Raw genomic sequence first — 19,034 nt, forward strand, 5'->3', positions numbered from 1 at the left:
TAAGCGGTAGTACCTCTCTGCAGCTGCGGTAGTACCGCTCAGGCGCCCCAAAGCAGAAACAAGGGGGAAAAGATGGCTTATGCACGACTTGCAAAAGGAAAAAACAGAAAGAACACAAAAGACACAAGGCAAGCCAAGACAAACCCGAACACAACCACACCAAAGCACAACTACTCACAAGAGAGAAGCACAAGCAACAGGAAACAACACATAGACAAACTCTCAAGAAGAGAGGGCGGTGGTCGAGACCACTTATGTTTGAGTAAATGGTATGGCGCCACGAAGAATTATCCTTGGGCCCATGACCAAAACTCGTCTTTGAAGCACAAATGCCATAAAAATGGCTAATGTGAAAGACTCGATCAATTTAAGCATAATGGGGGGAGGGAGAGTTCATTGAGAGAACAACACCCCCCCTATGTCCATGCCTACACCTAAACAAGACATCATGAAGAGTGTGGTGGGAAGTGCAAGAGTTCAAGCCACACTGCTCGAATCAATGATATTTAGCTCATGCCTTAACTCCCGAAATCTTGCTTCATCCAAGGGCTTCATGAAAATATCTGCAAGGTTATCATGAGTGTTGACATACTTGATCTTGATCTCCCCTCGCCTAATGTGATCCCGGATGAAGTGATACCGCATCTCAATATGCTTCATCTTGAAGTGTTGCACCGGGTTGAGAGAGATCTTGATGGCACTTTCATTGTCACACCAAAGAGGCACTTCATCACAAGTGACACCATAATCCTTCAAAGTTTGCCTCATCCATAGAAGTTGAGCACAACAACTACCGGCAGCCACATACTCCGCTTCGGTGGACGAGAGAGATACACAACTTTGCTTCTTAGAAGACCAACTCACTAAGGAGTAACCAAGCAATTGGCACCCTTCGGAGGTGGACTTCCTATCCACTTTGTCTCCCGACCAATCTAAGTCTGTGTAGCCTAGAAGATCAAAGTTGGCTCCTCTTGGGTACCATAAGCCAAAGTTTGGGGTATGAGCCAAATATCGAAAGATTCGTTTGACCGCCACAAAGTGGCTTTCCTTAGGTGCGGCTTGAAACCGTGCACAAATTCCCACACTCAACATGATATCCGGTCTAGATGCACAAAGGTAAAGCAAGGATCCAATCATGGAGCAATATACCTTTTGGTCCACCGCTTTACCATTGGGATCAATGTCAAGTTGGCATTTGATGGGCATTGAAGTGGAGGCCGGCTTGACATCACTTAGCTTGAATCTCTTGAGCATGTCTTGAGCGTATTTGGCTTGGTTGATGAAGGTTCCTTCTCTTCTTTGCTTGAGTTCGAACCCGAGAAAGAACTTCAACTCTCCCATCATAGACATCTTGAACTTTGAGGTCATGAGAGCGGCAAATTCTTCATTGAAAGCCTTGTTAGGGGAACCAAAGATAATATCATCAACATATAGTTGGCACACAAACAACTCCCCTTTGACCTTCTTAGTAAAAAGAGTGGGGTCAATTTTCCCAATTTCGAACCCACTATCTTGTAACAACTCAGTAAGATGCTCATACCATGCACGTGGGGCTTGTTTAAGGCCATAGAGCGCCTTGTTGAGTTGATACACATGATCGGGGAAATAGGGATCCTCGAACCCCGGGGGTTGTTTGACATACACCAACTCATTAATGGGACCATTAAGAAAAGCACTCTTCACATCCATTTGCTGCAACTTGAAATTATGATGAGAAGCATAAGCAATCAACAAACGAATAGATTCAAGGCAAGCAACAGGAGCAAAGGTTTCATCGTAGTTGATACCTCGACTTGGGAGTAGCCTTGTGCCACCAAACAAGCCTTGTTGCGAACAATGATCCCATGAGCATCTTGCTTGTTCTTGAATATCCACTTGGTTCCAATGACATTATGATTCCCGGTTGGCCTTGGCACTAATTTACACACTTGGTTGTGCTCGAAGTTGTTGAGTTCTTCATGCATGGCATTGAGCCAATCCGGATCCTCGAGCGCCTCATAGACCTTTTGGGGTTCGACACAAGAGACAAACGCGTGATGTTCACAATAGTTTGCTAATTGTCTATGAGTGCTTACCCCCTTTCTTAGGCTTCCAACCACATTCTCCATGAGATGACCTTTGGTAGTGAGCTTGGAAGCGATCTTCGCGGCACGACACTCTAATTCCTCCTCGGATGTGAAAAGAGGAGGGGTAACTTGATTATCTTGAGCGTTGTCTTGAGCTTGTTCTTGATCTTGAGCTTGCTCTTGATCTTGAACTTGCTCCAAAGGGAGAACCTGACCTTGGGCATCACTTGGTGGTTCACCACCATCTTGAGGTTGATCTTTCCCTTGATCTTGTTCACGAGGTTGAGGGCCTTCACCTTGTTCTTTGGAAGTGTGTCGGTCTTGGGTTGGTGATGGCTCCACTTGAGTGGAGCATTTACCTTCTCCTTCGGCCACAAGGGATTCCTCAATGGGTAGGATATGACCAACACCCATTCTTATTATGGCTTGGGGAGGAATTTCATCACCTACATCACAAGTACCACTTTGCTCCACTTGGAAGCCGTTATTCTCGTCAAACTCCATGTTACACATCTCCTCAATGAGTCCGGTGGACTTGTTGAGGACACGGTAAGCATGAGAGTTTGTAGCATAACCAACAAATATGCCCTCATGAGCTCTAGCCTCAAATTTAGACAAACGAACACCTTTCTTGAGAATGAAACACTTACACCCGAACACCCGGAAGTACTTGAGGTTGGGCTTGTTACCGGTGAGTATTTCATAGGGAGTCTTGTTCAAGCCTTTGCGGAGATAGAGCCAATTGGATGCATGACATGCGGTGTTGATGGCTTCGGCCCAAAAGTTGTGAGGAGACTTGAACTCCACCATCATGGTCCTTGCCGCATCCATCAATGTTTGGTTCTTCCTCTCTGCTACACCATTTTGTTGAGGGGTGTAAGGTGCAGAGTATTGATGCTTGATTCCATCATCACTAAGAAACTCATCCAAGGTGTAGTTCTTGAACTCGGTGCCATTTTCACTTCTTATTGTCAAGATCTTTGCATCATGTTGACGTTGAGCTTCATTTTCAAAGTCGATGACAGTTTGTTGAGTCTCACTCTTCCTCTTGAAGAAATATACCCAAGTATATCTTGAATAATCATCCACAATCACCAAGCAATACTTTTCTACCCCCAAGACTATCAAAGGATGGAGGCCACAAGAGATCCATGTGAAGGAGCTCCAAGGGTCTCTTCGAGTAAATGATAGTTGTGGGAGGGTGAGCCTTCTCATGTAGCTTTCCTTCGATACAAGCACTGCAAGCAAGATCTTTGGCAAAACTAACATTCATTAGTCCACGGACATGGTCCCCCTTGAGAAGACTTTGCAAAGATCTCATATTGACATGGGCTAAACGGCGATGCCAAAGCCATCCCACGTCAACTTTAGCCATTAGGCATGTCGCGGTCTTAGTGGGTCGCTCCGAAAAGTTAATCACATAAAGACCGTTTTTGACATGCCCAACAAAGGCTACTTTAAGAGTCTTGCTCCACAAGAGGTCCATGGTATCAATATCAAAGAATGTGGCAAAGCCCATGAGTGCAAGTTGACGAACGAAAAGTAAATTGTATGCAAGGGACTCAACAAGCATGACTTTCTCGATCGCGAGATCATGAGAAATGACAACCTTGCCAAGACCCGATACCTTGGAGGACGAGGCATCACCCCACTCAATGTTGGTGGGCATAGATGGAATCTTTTGCACATCCACCACCAAGTCCTTGCTTCCGGTCATATGATCTGTGGCTCCACTATCGAGCAACCATGATCCCCCACCGGAAGCAAACACCTACAAGAGATCAATGCTTGGTTTTAGGTACCCATTTTGTAATGGGTCCTTTGATGTTAGTAACAAGGGTATTAGGAACCCAAATAGATCATTCAATGTACTCATAAGGAGAACCAACAAATTTAGCATAAACATGCCCATCACTAGCACGGCACAACACATAAGAAGGGTTAAAGTCGCCGGCTTTGTTGGAAGGGGTGGCGTTGCCCTTTTTGACGTTGCCACCCTTTACATTCTTATTCTTCTCCTTTGAAGCACCCTCTCCCTCCTTCACAAAGGTTTTCTTGAGAGGGGGAGGTCGTTTGGTCTTGTCATTGGACTTGGGTGCGAACCCAACTCCCTCCTTGGCTACAACTTCCTTTTGATTGCTCAAAAGTTCATTGAGATTCTTCTCACCTTGTATACACGACACAAGGCCTTTCTTAAGTTGTTCATTTAACTTGGCATTCTCCTCCACAAGATGCACATGCTCACAACACGGGTTAGTAGCATTTGCGTTATCAATTAAGACCATATGAGAAAAGGTGGCTTTCTCCTTGGTTAGCTTCATTTGGAGTTGATCATGAGTCTCTTTGAGGCTAGCATGAGCACCCTTCAAGGCCTTGTGAGCCTTGTCAAGTAAATCAAACTTCTCTTTGAGTCTAGCAAGATCAACACCAAGTTTAGCCTTCTTGGAGTTTAGCACACGAGAAACAATAAGAGCATGATCAAGATCTTTCTTTAATTTAGCATGACCATCATTGTGTGACTCCTCAAGAGCCAAACGATGAACACGCTCTTCCTGAAGCGCATTAGAGAGGTCCGATATCTCATCGGCATAGTCATGACTATGACCTTCCATCTTAGAGATGGTTTCTTCATGAGCCTCGATCATGTCATTGGCTTCACCAAGTTGTTCCAAGAGAGCAACGAAGTGCTTCTTGGATTTGCCCTTGAGCTTACTCATAAAGACTCAAATTCATTTATGTCTTCATTAGACCCCTCATTTTCATCAATGCAATCCGTCAAGGAGAGATTAGTGATGATGGTAGTTTTGATGTTGGGGGTTACCTTGTTGGTGGCTTTTACCATGAGGCATTTGGCGGTGATGTTCTCGTTGGGTGAATCGAAGAGAGACACCCGTGGAGTGGTGGCAATGGCAACGGAGGCCATGGCCATGACTTCACTATCATCATCATCATCATCATCCTCATTGTATTCTTCTTGTGCCACCAACCCTTTGGTTGGAGTCTTCTTGGTGAAGTTGTTCTTGCCGGGGAAGGACTTGGCTTTGTCTTTTCGGATGAGCTTGCCACCATTGTCTTCTCGCTTCTCGTAAGGGCAATCCGTAACAAAGTGGCTCACATTGCCACAATTGTAACATGTTCTCACACGTTGCTTGCCCTTGAAGCCCCTTGAGTTGTTCTTGTTGAAGTTGGGCCTTGTGTTCTTCTTGCTCCAAAATTGCCTTGAAGCAAGAGCCATGTGCTCATGATAATCATATTTCGTATCTTCGGGGTTGCTCTCCTCATCTTCCTCATCTTCCTCTTCTTCCACACTAACCTTGGACTTCAAGGCAAGGCCGGGATTCTTTGCTCTTTGAGAACGCAACACCGCATTGTCGACAGTCTTTTCCAATATCCTCATTGCCACAAACTCATCCAACACTTCATTTGAGGACAAGGTGTGAAAGTCCGGCCTTTGATGAATGACGGAGGACATGGCCTTGTGGTAGGGCATCATGGCCTTGAGGAACTTGCGCTTGATCCAATTTTCATCTGTATCCTTACTCCCATGATCTCGGAGTGAGACCGCGAGAGTGGTTAATCTTCGATAAAGCACACGAGGTTCTTCATCTTCATTCATTGCAAACTCATGGACTTCTTCTTGCACCACTTCATAGTTGGAGCGTTGAATGCTAGCGCTTCCCTTGTAGAGGGAAACAACATGGTGCCATGCTTCCTTGGCCACAGTGAATGGTCGGAGATGTGCAATGTCTTCGGGTGGAATTGCATCTTGAAGGATGAAGAGAGCATTCTCATTGAATTGATTATCCGCGGCTTCTCTTGGGGTGAAGTTGCTTGGGTCATGCGAATAGAAACCTTCTTCAATGATTCTCCAAAGATTAGTGTTAACATGTTTTAAATGACGCTTAAAGCGATAGACCCAAGCATCAAAATCTTCATTTTTCACAATCTTAGGAGGAGGGCCGGCATGATTTAAATGAGTAGAGGGAATCAGTCCTCCATAGGTAAGAGGATATTCCACATGGGCAAACATTCCATTTCCATTTTTACCACTAGATAAAGGAACTCTTTCACTAGAAGCTTCCCCCTTATCGGAGTTGGCATCCGCCACCTTGGTAGTGGGATCGACCACTTCCAATGGTGCGGTGGATAGTTTGAGACCATCAAGAAATTTTTTAAGCATGCCTTTAACCTCGGCCGTCATGGATGTTTTCAATGTGTCCAAGGCCACATTGAATTCCTCATGTGAGACCGAGGTTCCCCCATCGGCCATAGACGAGGATGGATTCACACCAGGGTGCTCCTCCTCACCGTTTACGGTGTCAACCATACTCTTCGGACGAGAAAGTCCTTAATAAAGAGACGAGGCTCTCATACCAATTGAAAGGATCGATATAGTTGACTAGAGGGGGGGGGGGGTGAATAGGCAACTAACAATTTTTAGCTTTTCTATACCAAATTTAACTTTGCATCAAAGTAGGTTGTCTAGATATGCAACTAGGTGAGCAACCTATATGATGCAACAACAATAAGCACACAAGCAAGCAAGGATAGAGCACAATAAAGCTTGCATAAGTAAAGGTGAGAGATAACCAAAAGGGGAACCGATGGAGACGAGGATGTGTTACCGAAGTTCCTTCCTTTTAAGGGCAAGTACGTCTCCGTTAGAGCGGTGTGGAGGCACAATGCTCCCCAAGAAGCCACTAGGGCCACCTTATTCTCCTCACGCCCTCACACAATGCGAGATGCTGTGATTCCACTATTGGTGCCCTTGGAGGCGGCGACTGAACCTTTACAAACAAGGTTGGGGCAATCTCCACAACTTAATTGGAGGCTCCCAACGACACCACGAAGCTTCACCACAATGGACTATGGCTCCGCGGTGACCTCAACCGTCTAGGGTGCTCAAACACCCACAAGTAACAAGATCCACAAGGGATTAGTGGGGGGAATCAAATTTCTCTTGGTGGAAGTGTAGATCGGGGCCTTCTCAACCAATCCCTAGAAAATCAACAAGTTTGATTGGCTAGGGAGAGAGATCGGGCGAAAATGGAGCTTGGGGATGGAAGAGGTGAGTCTTCTTGGAGAAGAAGACCCCTTTATATAGTGGGGGGACACATCCAACCGTTATGCAGCCCGCAACCCGCATCTGGGCGGTACTACCGCTGTGGCAAGCAAGCATAAGGCAACTAGGGCTGAGGGAGAAGAAGTACATGCACTAGGGCGGTACTACCGCTGTGAGGGCGTACTACCACCGATAAGTGGACTGCCGCTCCCTACAGCCGCTGGAAAACAGGGGAGGGCAGCGAGCTAAGCGACAGTTGGAGCGGACGTAGGAGCGGTACTATCGCGACCTACTACTGTTCCTACTACCGCTCCCCTGCGTGGTCCTTTACGGAAACCCGACACGAAAAAACAAGACCACAGCAGGGGCGGTAGTACCAGCGGCACTAACAAGTGGTACTACCGCCCTGGCCGCGGTACTATCGCTTAGCACATAGCACCCCTTGTTTTGCACATCACGGAAACTCCAAAGAAGCAGGAAGAAAGCGAGGGTGCAAGGAGAATGTGAACTGACGATTCCACCCATACTCTTTCGAAACGGATCCCCTCTTGATAGTACGGTTATCCCTACGACTCAATTCCACCGAAAAGAAACGAAGGAAAATAATCCGTCTAAAGTGAAGTCCTCGAGGGGTAACAATCTCATAGTGCCCTTATATTAGATAACCTGAAAAGCTTAATGCACATGATTAGTCCGCAAACGTATTGTCATCAATCACCAAAACAAACCGGGGAAAACAATGCCCTAACAACATTGATGAATGTTGTGTTAATAGCATCAAGGATCTAGCTACTTTTCACATCTTGAAGCAAGTTCGAAAAAATTCTCCTTGCTTTTGTCGAAAAGAGAAGAACTATTCGATAGTAGATGTTGCATGTAGTTTCATCGGAAGTTGGTGATGAAGACATCTTGAAGGCATTCCCATGACTAGATGAAGTTCCTCCTTTTTTTGATTGAAAAACCAAGTTTGTGCCATTCCGCCTAGTGCGAGTCCGAAGAGATTGCACATCTCCATGGAGGAGCTCGCTGCGAGGCGGAGGCGACCTGATGCACGATAACACCCTAGTCTTGCTGCGATCTGCGTGACGTGTTCGTGCCTGCTCACGCGGGGCCAGTTGTGTGCGAGACAAAGAACATGACGTAAGAAATGACGTGAGGGGGCACAAATCCAACCGCCCATTAGCATGTTATAATCGCACGATGGGAAAGTGGACCGGCCGAATACTCGTGCCGGTCGACCAACACAGAGTTGCGCCCTTGATGGGCTTCATCATTTATAGCGTGGAGGCAGCTTCGCTTATTCAGAAACTGGTGACGACATATCTCGTTTGCTTTTATTTTAAGTGAAATTAAAGTGCTCTGAAATATAAGACGTTGGAGAGTTTTCCGACAACCCCCAAACATAGTAAATTGTACAAAAGTACTCCTAGTGACCTGTCGGAAACACCAGTCTGCATGGCCATCGCCGAGCGGCTCCCTTGCAGATGCAACAAAGTCAGCGCCGAGCGAGCAAAAGTAGGCCGCGTGCGCCGCCGCCAGCGTGAACCGCCTGTCCGCCACCGCCAGGACCAACGCCGCCCGCTCCCGGCACATTGCCGCAGGGTCCCGCGCCCGCGCGGAGGAGGAGTAGGTGGGTGTCGTCGTCGGCCGGCGCCACTTCGCCCTGGACGCGGCGGCCGCGAAGGTGTCGTGCGAGGGCGCACATCCCATGGTTCTTCAACCACTCGCCGGCCAAGAAGGAAGGGTAGGAAGAACGAACTGAAAACCCTGGCTAGACGGCTGCGACGGGTAGGAGTCAGACGTGCTTTGTTGTGGGCTCCGTCGGCTCGTTGGCATCCATTTTATGGGACGCGCGGGGTCTGTCGTGCGGCTTGTGGCCTCCTTACACTCGGAGGGCAGCGGCTCCGGCGCGGCCTCAGATCGAGCTGCGACGGTGAAATGAAGGAAAGAAGAGGGGAGGCGGACGGGATTTTGATTGGGAGGAAGGCGCGAGCCGTGTGTGCTGGGAGGGAAGGAGGGAGACGAGAAAGGAAGGAGGAGCCTGACACCCAGGATCCGTTGTCTCCAGGTACGGCAACGACGCGGTGCGGTGGGGGAGCGTGAGCGAGACGAGGAAGAAAGCGAAGCGTGCTGTCCGTGCACGACTCGAGCGAGGGCAAAATTGGAAAGTCGAAGAATTTCGCAATGCAATTTTTTTTTGACTAGAATTTTGTTAAACATCTATATTTCGGATCATAGGGAGTAGTCTATATTACTCACGTCAGATGTAGCAGAACCGTGCCAGTGATTTCATGGCTAACTACGGCCGTACTAAACCTAGATATGCTGCGTGAATTGGACAAATATTTGTAACACTGACCATGTTGTTCCAGGTTGAGTAAATACTGTACGTACAAACTACATTCCGCTAAGCCCCAGAAAAGAAAACATTCTGCTAAAAAAAAGAAATCTGCTTATTGAGTCGTTAACCTTTTTCTATTCCCCGCGAGAAAAAAAAATCTATTGGTGAAAATTGTATCGTTGGGCTCGTCCTTCCGCCGCCGCCGCCGCTGCTCCGTCCTTCGCTTCACCTCCGCCACCGCCCATCTCCCATCTGCTTCCCCGCCGCTGCTGCCTCACCATCCCTTCTCTTCCCCTCCCTATCCGGTCTCCGCCGCCGGCGGCTGCTTTGTCTCGCTTCTCCGCCGGCGGCGGCTGCTCTGTCTCGCTTCCCCGCCGCCGCGGCCGACCTCGACCTAGGCCCTAGGGCAACGGCGACGGAGCTCTTCGGCGGCTGCAGAGTTCATCCTCTCTCGGTGTTACTAGGTGCAGGTTTGGCGCTCCAACATTACTACTTGTTCTTGTTGATGAACTCTGTAATCTATATGCAATTGTTATCTCTCTAAAAAAAAATTCTATATACAATTGCTGGAATCGAAAGTAATTTGGTGACTATGGTGGTACGTGTGCACAGCTCACGCATGACATCTGTCCACCCGGGTCAAAGTCGATTTGTGTTAGAAGACCAAGGGCAGCTTAGCACTTAGCAGGCCGCAGTCTCTCATTTTCCCCTCCTGATGTCTGAAATCATCTGTGTTTTCGTTTGTAACAACATCCTAACTTCCTTACCGAAAGCTTATTCCATGATTCTTATTTTCCAGGCCGCATACAGAAGGTCAAGGACCCAGATGTTTTCTTCGCAGGAAGGTTCGCAGGAAGGTGATTTCATCTCATCTTCATTCTTCTGAAGCCACAACAGTACTACTCCACTTGCTATAGTGCCTACTGTGCAATACCTGCAACTTATTTCATTACTGTAATAAAATGTGATGGTGTTTCTAGAACAATCATCTGCATGCAAAACACTAAATATTGACAGCGTCCATGGTTATTATGCTTGCATTTCTCATGCTGAATTGATGATGCATCCAAGTTGAGTTGTATGCATCTCTGTTGATATCATCTTGTTTAGAATACTTAGTTTCCACACTTCAAAGTGACACCATCCATACACCAAATTGTTGCCCTTGGCTCACATAAACTAGGGTATTGCAGTCTGATGTGGCTGAAAATTCTCTTGTTATGTTATACACCTGAAACTATTGTTCTGTGTGGTTTTTACCCAGAGGACGCGGCCGACTTCTCTTTCAAGGATGGTAACAGGCTGTGCTCTCTTTTTCTGCGGCAGCAAGGTCTCATCAAGAAAAAGCGAAGGTCTGTGCAGTGCTTGCTCTCCTCTTCTATATGTCTGCCCCCTCCGCCTCTTAACCGTACCTTACATATTTTTTCCATCTATCTATGCATGAAGATGGCTGGCCTCGCTGAATCCCGAATTAGGTGTCCCCTTCAAACTTAAGCGACCAAAGTTTCTGAAAGTCGTGTAAGTATTCTACTATCTGTGCCAGTTATTTCCTTCTCTAAACCAGATGCAGTGCGGTATTACAACTGATATAGCTGCACGTTTCTGATTTGAAAACAATATCCACTGATTTAGTGAGTTACCTCCATGGCTCCATGTTTCAAGAGTTTGTGCCAAAAGCTTTGATAGAGCAAAACTCATTCTTCATGTATGCGCAAAAATGACCCATAGCCTGGCCCATGTTTCTCATCTGAAAACAACATCCACTGATTTAGCGAGTTACCTCAGCTCCATGTGGTCTTGGGTTGTAAAATATGGCAAACCTACCAGATTTCCATTTATCGTGTTTTCTCTACTTATAAGATTACTTTACCCATATCAATATTTTAGTAACCCTCCACAAAAAATTCTGTTCTACAGCTACTTGGCTGAATCGGATGTCAGGACTGATGAAGTAAGTTATTCATACTCTAACAGAACCTACAGCTTACAGTTTTCAGTTTCAGTTTTTACTCCCCTTATTAATGTTGCTTGCGTAGCTACTTATTTACCCGTTAGGTTTATATAACAATGAATGACAGATAATTATATTTCTAGTACAATAATTAATAATAAGAGAACATTTAGCAGTTTTAATATGTTGTGTGATCAAATATGTTGCTTCATATGAACTTACATCACGATAACTACACTTGTGGAAGGATATACAACATGTCACATTGGAAGGAGCAGATTGATTATAGTGTGAGATGAGATAACATCTAGGAAAAAGGGTCTAACTCACTGTTATTGCTTGATCGATAGTCCATGCTTGCTAGCTCTACCAATTTCATAGTAATCACTTCTTTTTGGTGAATAATTTTATTTTGATCACTTGATTTGATCCTTGAGAGTAACATCCATGTAGCATAAACATGACAACTGGGCATCTTATCGAGAAATGTCTATTCCAGGTGTCCAGCGAGAAAGTAAGATGTAACATCGAAGAAAGTTTTGGTTTGCAAAGCAAGTGTTACATTCATCATGTAGTTCTGGATGGTCTTGAGCTTTTTAAGTTGCAAAAACAGAAGGATGGCTCTCTCTGTCCAGAAAGCTTGAAGACCATGCACTGTACAATCAGCAAATTAAGCAATGGGGCACTTGAGTCAGTGGCTAATATTGTCGCCCACAATGGGATTAGTTTCAGGAAGATTAGGCCTACAATGATGAAAATCGTGAAGGACCACCTTCCAAAATACTTGGCTGAGTTGGACAGTGAAAGTGGTATGCGATTGTCTGAAATTTTAACAAATCCATGCAGCTACCGTTCTAATTCTGTCTGTCTTAGAACACCTGTTTCACCAATGCTTCTGTCATCTATTGACCAAGCTTTAGCTGGGCTGGATGAAATTCCCCAGCAAGCTGCTATTGCAATCAATAGAAAGCTCTCAGGAAAATCATGCCCCCCAGAATTTCTGCATGTAGCTCGAACTTCCAGCAGAAGCCATCTTATTAATTTGATAAGGAAAAGATGTGGAAATATGATAGCAAAGCTGCAGGAAGGCAATGATCTTCCAGAGAACTTTGCAAAAGCATTGTCAGTGATGAACCTATATCGGAAACTCACACTAAAGAGCATGGCTATTTCACAGTCAGAGTTCTTTCCCTTTCCACGTGCGACTATATCATCGCAGCAAGATATCCTGAATGCTCTATGGTCACTTCCAAACGTCGATACTGATGATATGAAGTTGCTGCGTCGCATTATGGGCCAAGGTTCTCAAGTGAAGATGGCATCATTCAAAGCAGCTGTGAGGAGGTACTTGACAGAATGCTTGTTTGAGTGTGATGATGGTAATTTACCGGATTTGGCAGTACGTGCCATTGGTTTCTTAGCTCAAATGTCTCCTAAATGTCAACAAGCTATTCTCACTGAAGAGAGAAAGGAAGTGGAAGTAGATGCTGTCTTGGATTTAAGCAGTTGCCTCAGATCTTTGGTACGTGGTGCCACTGAAGAAAACTCGAGCGATGACGAAGTTAGCTTAGAGAGTGACAGGTGCAGTGAAGATAATGATTTTGTACTCACCACGAGCAACTACTTTGATATTCGTTCTGAGCAACGCATGGATGAGGGCTGCTGTTCAAATTTCATGATCAATAGCACTGAAGATTCTGAGTACACTGCTGGTGCTGGACATTATGGAGACAGTGGTGCTGCTGGCAGTACGATGGATCCTAGTTCGGAGAAGGACAATGTGGAGATGACTAGATGCTCTGCAGAAGATCTCTCTGCATTATGTGATGACACTGCAAGTATTGCACATGAGCTTATTGGGCACATTCTTAAAAACATGTTGACTGAAGACGAGGGGATTGATGAACTTACCGGATGTTATCTTGGAGGCAGTTCTAATTCTCAAGATCCTCAAGGTACATTGTGAACCACCAGTAGAACTTTTCTATTTATTATTTCTCTTTTCAGTTTTCAATCCCCATGTTGGGTAATGATTTTTATTTGCCATAGATCCTGAAGCGGAGAACCAAAAAGGCGACATTGTGATAAATGCTGTCCAGAGTCTCTTACCTAATCTGCCGAAAAGGTCTGTATACATTTTTCATTATCTCCCTCACCCCCTCCATTGTGCATGTAAACGGTCTAATAGTATGTTAATGTGTGCAGCTCCATCGACAAAGTTAGGAGCATACTGGATGGTGCGGAGCAGTGAGGATGGTCAATAGACATTTTTAGGTGTCGAACCTTGCATGGTGCTGTGAATTGGGATATTGAATGTGATGGACAATTTTACCTTATGAAGAGGGATGTGCATGTTTTGTTTTGCTGGGGGAAATGTGCATGCAGTGGACATTTTTTTGCCATATCACTGGAAAGCTAGCACATGTGCTTACATGGATCCTGTAATTAGCGTTTTTTGTGCACTCTGACATGGTTAAGACTGGTGATTTTTGAAATATACTAGCCTGTTGCAAGACTGGTGGTGTTTTTCATTTTGCACTGCTCTGTTTCAAGTTTCAACTACTCCGAAAACTAGCACATATTCAAATCACATTATAGTCTGATCCACCATCAATTGTTGTCATTCTCCTTTCTGCTTTCATGAACTATACTTTCAAAAATTGTTTCCAGGATTACTGTGCAAAACATTTATTTAATTGGCATTTAGTTCAAGAGAATTGTATTAGGATGAATAAAATGCACTGTGGGTAGAACAACTAGTTAGGTGGGTGCAATCAAGTATGGAAATTTACAATCATTCGTTTTGGTCATAAAAAATGTTTATTGGGCTCAATGTGGGGCAGTTAGGCGCCAGTTGTGCTAATGGTGCTTGGTCAGCCCCCGAGGGGCATCGGCTCCCAGTACCATGGACTTTTGCAGGGCTAATATTTCATTTGGTAGTATTTCTTTTGTATGGTATTGTTGTCAGGCATCATGCCAAACATGTCAACTTGTCCAGGCAACAAATATGAACTTGAGGATGCTGTGTTGCTCGGTCTTAACCGTTACTCTGCAGACATGATGACTCAACCTATCATGGCTGTTGCTCTTCTGAAGCTCTCTTCACGGTTTCCATCTATCAGAGTAAGATGTATTTCAACTTGACCTCATATTGTAGTTGCATAACTTTCTGCGAAGTACTAGCTCAAAGCTGCAACTGTTTTTAACAGTGAGCTAGTTGAATTTGTTCTTCCGGTTCTCCCGTATCCATAATGTTCCCTGTAAGTTCTGAATGCGCTGTGCGAAACCACTTTTACGAATTCTAAAATTTGTGCAATTCTATCATCTCTTGTTACAAATGAACTTTGGACTCGCAGGATCATTTAAATATGGAAATTTTCCCAACTTACTGAAGAAATATGTAATGATGTATTGCTGTCTACACTCTGGTAATCATATAGTGATGTACCAATACCATTGTGTATGATTTGCTCTTCTTTTCGGCATCTCTGTTCAACTTAACTTCTCCACAAACTTATCACATCTTTTAGATCCTTGCAGTGGTGCCTAGTTGTAACCTCAAGATACATTAGCATATCATTTAAAGATTTAGTTCATGCCTGGTAAGGCTGGCTTTCTGGGCTTTGTGGCTTTGGGCCGTTCGATAGCGTCGCGGATGGTTAGGATTGAATGTAAAAATTCTGAGGCGGCGTCTGTAATATTCTCAAGGGTGAGTTTTTCTTGTCATTTACCCGCAGTGCCATCCCACGTCCATGCATGTCGGCATTGATTCACCGATTCAGCCCCGCGCGCTCACCCTACGGCTCATCACCATCCTGAGGTCTATCAGTTCTCTTGGCATGTGTAGGTTTGCGTCAGTATTATATAAGATTCATTGAACATTCTGTTTGCAAGAAACCTTTTTGTCCTCGTCTACTCACCTAGTTCCCAGCTTATATATGCTCGTGTCGTGAGTGTTTGAAATTACTAGTGCAGTGGTTGTCCACCTATTTATGTTGTGCTGTTTAATCTGATCCTCCAACATTCATCTTACCTGTGCTATTCTCCATGTGCAGCTTACTGCTCTGAATAATGAATTGCAAGCTATGCAGAGGGACAAGGAGATACTGAAGGCCAGTACCCAGTAGAAACACAGCAGAGGAGGCAAGATGTTATTGAAGCACTCTTGTCCATGCAGCCTTGTCTTCCACCCACAACTTATCATCTTCTCAGTGAACTTCAGTTTCTGCTGCACTGATGTACGTAGTACTGATGGCCTGAAGTTCCTTGCATTTCTCATTCAAGGTTTAAGTCGCTATTCTTATTCAAGGAGAACAGAACTATCGGTCAAAGGCTGGCGAGTTTACTGGAGAAAGAGCAAAAACATCGGTCAAAGGGAAGCACCCCACAAAGGTAAAAAAGGACGAGGTGCTTCCAAAATATTGCAATTCTACTGTTTCCTGCAAAAACATCCTTTTGTGTGTATGCCCATCCTAAGATAATTGTTGTAACATTGAGATTGCCGCAATACGTATCCTGTGATTATTCTGCTTCTTACCCTGATGATTTAGATGTCTTGATGCATTAAACTGACGTCCTATCCTCAAAATACAAAGTGTTCTTTTCCTTTCTTTTTATATGTTGAGAAAAAGTCGCACCAGGCCAATCTGCACTCCTAGCTAGCTTTTATGCAGATCTCTTGTGAATGAGTATATCTAAACAGTTTTGCCATTTTGATACTTGAATCACTGCCTGTTACTTTCTAATCGTTTTTTTTTTGAGGAAACGCAAAAGACTTTTGTGTTTCATTGTATTGAAAAGGAAGAGAGTTTGTTACAACCTCCTAAGAGGTAGGGTTACAGGCAAAATGAGAGAAATCAGTGGACGTCCCACGTTGGTGGGAGGATGTCACGCAGTCCTCGTGCGCCTGCGCTCGCCCAAAGCACAGCTTCGTCCTTGATCCTCGATCAGAGTGTTTGGCGATGGGGTTGCTGCGTCGAAGACGCATTCGTTGCGATGCTTCCAGGTCATCCAAGGGATCAGCAGCGTCGCGGTGGAGAGGCCTTTTTGCATCGGCTTGGGCGTGGTCTGTCGTGCCGTGCGCCACCATCTGGTCAGGGAGTCCTCGCCATCTGGCGCGTTGCACGTAAGGCGCAGCCAGGAAAGGATTTCGTGCCATACCAGCTTGGAGAAGGGGCATGCCAGGAACAGGTGATGGAGCGATTCGGGCGCTTGATCACAAAGTGGGCAGTGGGCAGGGTGCGGCAGTCCACGGTGGGCAAGGCGGTCGGCTGTCCAGCAGCGTCCCAGGTTAGCGAGCAGTGAACTTCACGCGCGGAGGGCCCAGCTCTTCCATGTGAGCTTTCATGCGGGGCAGTGGGTCGAGCCTTGGAAAGTGGCAAGGTAGGCAGACTGCGCTGTGTATGTTCCTGCCGCGTTCCACTTCCATTGCAGGCGGTCTGGCTCGGAGGAGAGGCTGATGGGCCAGGTTAGCAAGTACTGACCAATCTCTTGAATGCCAAGGATGCCCTGGATGTTTGAAGCCCATCGGTGTGCCTGTAGGCCGCCACCGTTCTGTTTTTGCGGCAGTGTTTGGGGATGGTGGTGTACAGTTGGGGTGCGATCTCCGAGATGGAGCGCCCATTGAGCCAGCGGTCCTCCCAACAACGCGCGCTGGCCATTGCCAATGATCATGGTGGTGGATGCGAAGAAGAAGGCTCGTTCCTTGCTTGTGAACTGCAGATCGAGGCCAGTCCAAGCTCTGTTGTCATCGGTGCGGGCAAGCCATAGCCATCTGGTGCGCAAGGCCAAGCCAGTGCGCTCCAGGTCATATATACCGAGGCCGCCAAGGCGGGTTGGGCAGCAGACCCGTCGCCAATTAACATGGCAGTTGCCACCGTGTGCTTCAGTGCGGCCAGCCCATAGGAATCCTCGCTGAATTTTCTCCAGGAGCTTGATGATCTTCTTTGGGGGCGCGAGCACCAGGAGCTGGTGTATGGGGATCGCGCTTCGCACAGCTTTGACAAAGGCGAGATGTCCGGCTTTGTTCATGAGGTGGGCTTTCCAGGTGGCCAGCTTCCCGGCGGTTTTGTCAACGAGGGGTTGGAGCTGGGCGGCGGTCGGGCGTCGGAGGGTGAGGGGGATTCCCAGGTAGGTGATTGGGAATTCCGCGAGCGGGCAACCCAGGGCCGCAACGGCCAGGCCGACCTCCTCGTCATCGCATCGGATCGCAGTGGCGGTGCTCTTCTGGAAATTGACCCATAGGCCTGATGCTCGGCCAAAGAGCTGCAGGATCTCGCGGACATCGAGCGTGTCGCCAGCCGAGGGGTGGCAGAAGATGATGACGTCATCCACGTACAGGGAGATGATCGGGATTGTGGTCAGCTCACTAGCACGCAGTATAATTTTATCGAGTTTGCTTGTGTGGTGTTAAAATTATCTAGCATTATGTTTATGAAGTGTACAAGAATTATCAAAATAACATGAACTCACGGAATTTCACAAAAGAGAAACATGAACTCACGCACATGGCATTTGAATGGCTAGCCATTGGCTAATATTAGTACAGGATGAGTCAGTTTTAGAAGCCGAGCAGATTACATCTTTAGTCTCCTTTTGACTAGTCAATCATATCCCACTAACATTTTCCTCTTGTTTCAGCTGTTTATTCCTTTCTTCCTGGAAACTGATAACGCAAACCATTTTTCTGAATCGTATGTATGCTTGAATTCATCCAAACACACATTATTGTACACACAAGGAACCAAAGATTACATACAAGAACACAAATACATGCATGTGAAACTACTTGAGCTTACACAGTAACCACTTTTTTTTTTATCTCCCCACAGCTTTCTGGGTCAGTGGAAGAAGGGCACTTGTTCCTGCCATGAAGCAAACAGGAATGGCAGTACCTTCCAGATGAGATGAGATAATCAACGCCCGCGGCAGCCGAAGATGGCCTTGCAGCCGCGGCCGGTGTAGGGCTGCCCCCGGCCGGGGCAGGAGCCGTAGCACGCCGCCTTGTTCGCCTCCAGCCCTCCGTAGCCGATGGAAGTGGGGCTGTAAGCAAGCACCCTCCTCTGTGGGTATGCCGCCTCCTCCTCACCCTCTGCGAAGCCCACTTCGTCGTCCTCGATGGTGCGCACCGGCATCGCGCTGGTGCCGGCGCCGGCGAGGACGCCGCGGCTCATGACCAGCGCCGCGGCGATGTAGGCTAAGAGGAGGAGGAGCTGCGTCTGCGGCTTCATCGTCCCTGCGCTTGCAGTGTGGCCTCTGCTTCAGGTTCAAGTGGTGCTGGCGCACTGTGGCCGGCCTGTGGGGCGTGCCTATCTCTCAATAATTTGTTCTGCTGTTGCGTCTATTCCAGAGGGGAGGAGACGGAGGTGGTTGAGGCCACTCCAACAGCAACGGCGCTCCTAACATTGCATGCACGTGATGCTAGGCGACACCATAGCGTCCATGTCCGGTCTCCGGTGTGATTGTGACTGGGTTTTGTGGAGGCGAACGATGCTGGCTGTTTCACAACCACCTGGTTCATTTCAAACTTAATTTCAGCAGAAAATGATTGTTTGACAGATCAAAGAGAGAAAAGAAGTCATCTAGCTACTAGTTATGGACCCGTAGGTCTGTGGT

General features: G+C 46.5%; 2 protein-coding genes across 5 annotated transcripts; one reads left to right on the forward strand and one right to left on the reverse strand.

Moving 5' to 3' along the window:
* The first annotated feature begins 9,595 nt into the window (after positions 1–9,595).
* Positions 9,596–13,935, forward strand: LOC119324468. Of its 4 annotated transcripts, none has more exons than XM_037598261.1 (8): positions 9,596–9,933; positions 10,269–10,314; positions 10,734–10,821; positions 10,916–10,987; positions 11,387–11,420; positions 11,920–13,375; positions 13,470–13,545; positions 13,626–13,935. In XM_037598261.1, the coding sequence occupies exons 2-8, from the start codon at positions 10,296–10,298 to the stop codon at positions 13,669–13,671; spliced, it is 1,791 nt and encodes a 596-aa protein (XP_037454158.1). In that variant the 5' UTR covers positions 9,596–9,933; positions 10,269–10,295; the 3' UTR covers positions 13,672–13,935. The 4 variants fall into 4 exon arrangements, with proteins under 4 accessions (XP_037454158.1, XP_037454155.1, XP_037454157.1 ...); XM_037598258.1 differs by having other exon boundaries at positions 9,597–9,939; positions 10,082–10,326; XM_037598260.1 differs by having other exon boundaries at positions 9,597–9,939; positions 10,269–10,326.
* A 3,972-nt stretch (positions 13,936–17,907) lies between these two features.
* On the reverse strand, positions 17,908–18,775 carry LOC119326539. Its single transcript, XM_037600174.1, has one exon. It carries the CDS (start codon positions 18,647–18,649, stop codon positions 18,335–18,337), a length of 315 nt encoding a protein of 104 aa, XP_037456071.1. The 5' UTR covers positions 18,650–18,775; the 3' UTR covers positions 17,908–18,334.
* Positions 18,776–19,034: the final 259 nt, after the last annotated feature.

Source organism: Triticum dicoccoides, chromosome 6B (assembly GCF_002162155.2).
Source record: "Triticum dicoccoides isolate Atlit2015 ecotype Zavitan chromosome 6B, WEW_v2.0, whole genome shotgun sequence".
NCBI lineage: Eukaryota > Viridiplantae > Streptophyta > Magnoliopsida > Poales > Poaceae > Triticum > Triticum dicoccoides.

Excerpts from the sequence above, each read along its gene's own strand:
- LOC119324468 (XM_037598258.1), top strand. The coding sequence starts at position 10,185 with ATGTCTGAAATCATCTGTGTTTTCGTTTGTAACAACATCCTAACTTCC. Across the intron at positions 11,421-11,919 it reads CGGATGTCAGGACTGATGAA|GTGTCCAGCGAGAAAGTAAG; the intron begins GTAAGTTATTCA and ends TGTCTATTCCAG. Across the intron at positions 13,546-13,625 it reads TTACCTAATCTGCCGAAAAG|CTCCATCGACAAAGTTAGGA; the intron begins GTCTGTATACAT and ends TAATGTGTGCAG.
- LOC119326539 (XM_037600174.1), bottom strand. The coding sequence starts at position 18,649 with ATGAAGCCGCAGACGCAGCTCCTCCTCCTCTTAGCCTACATCGCCGCG.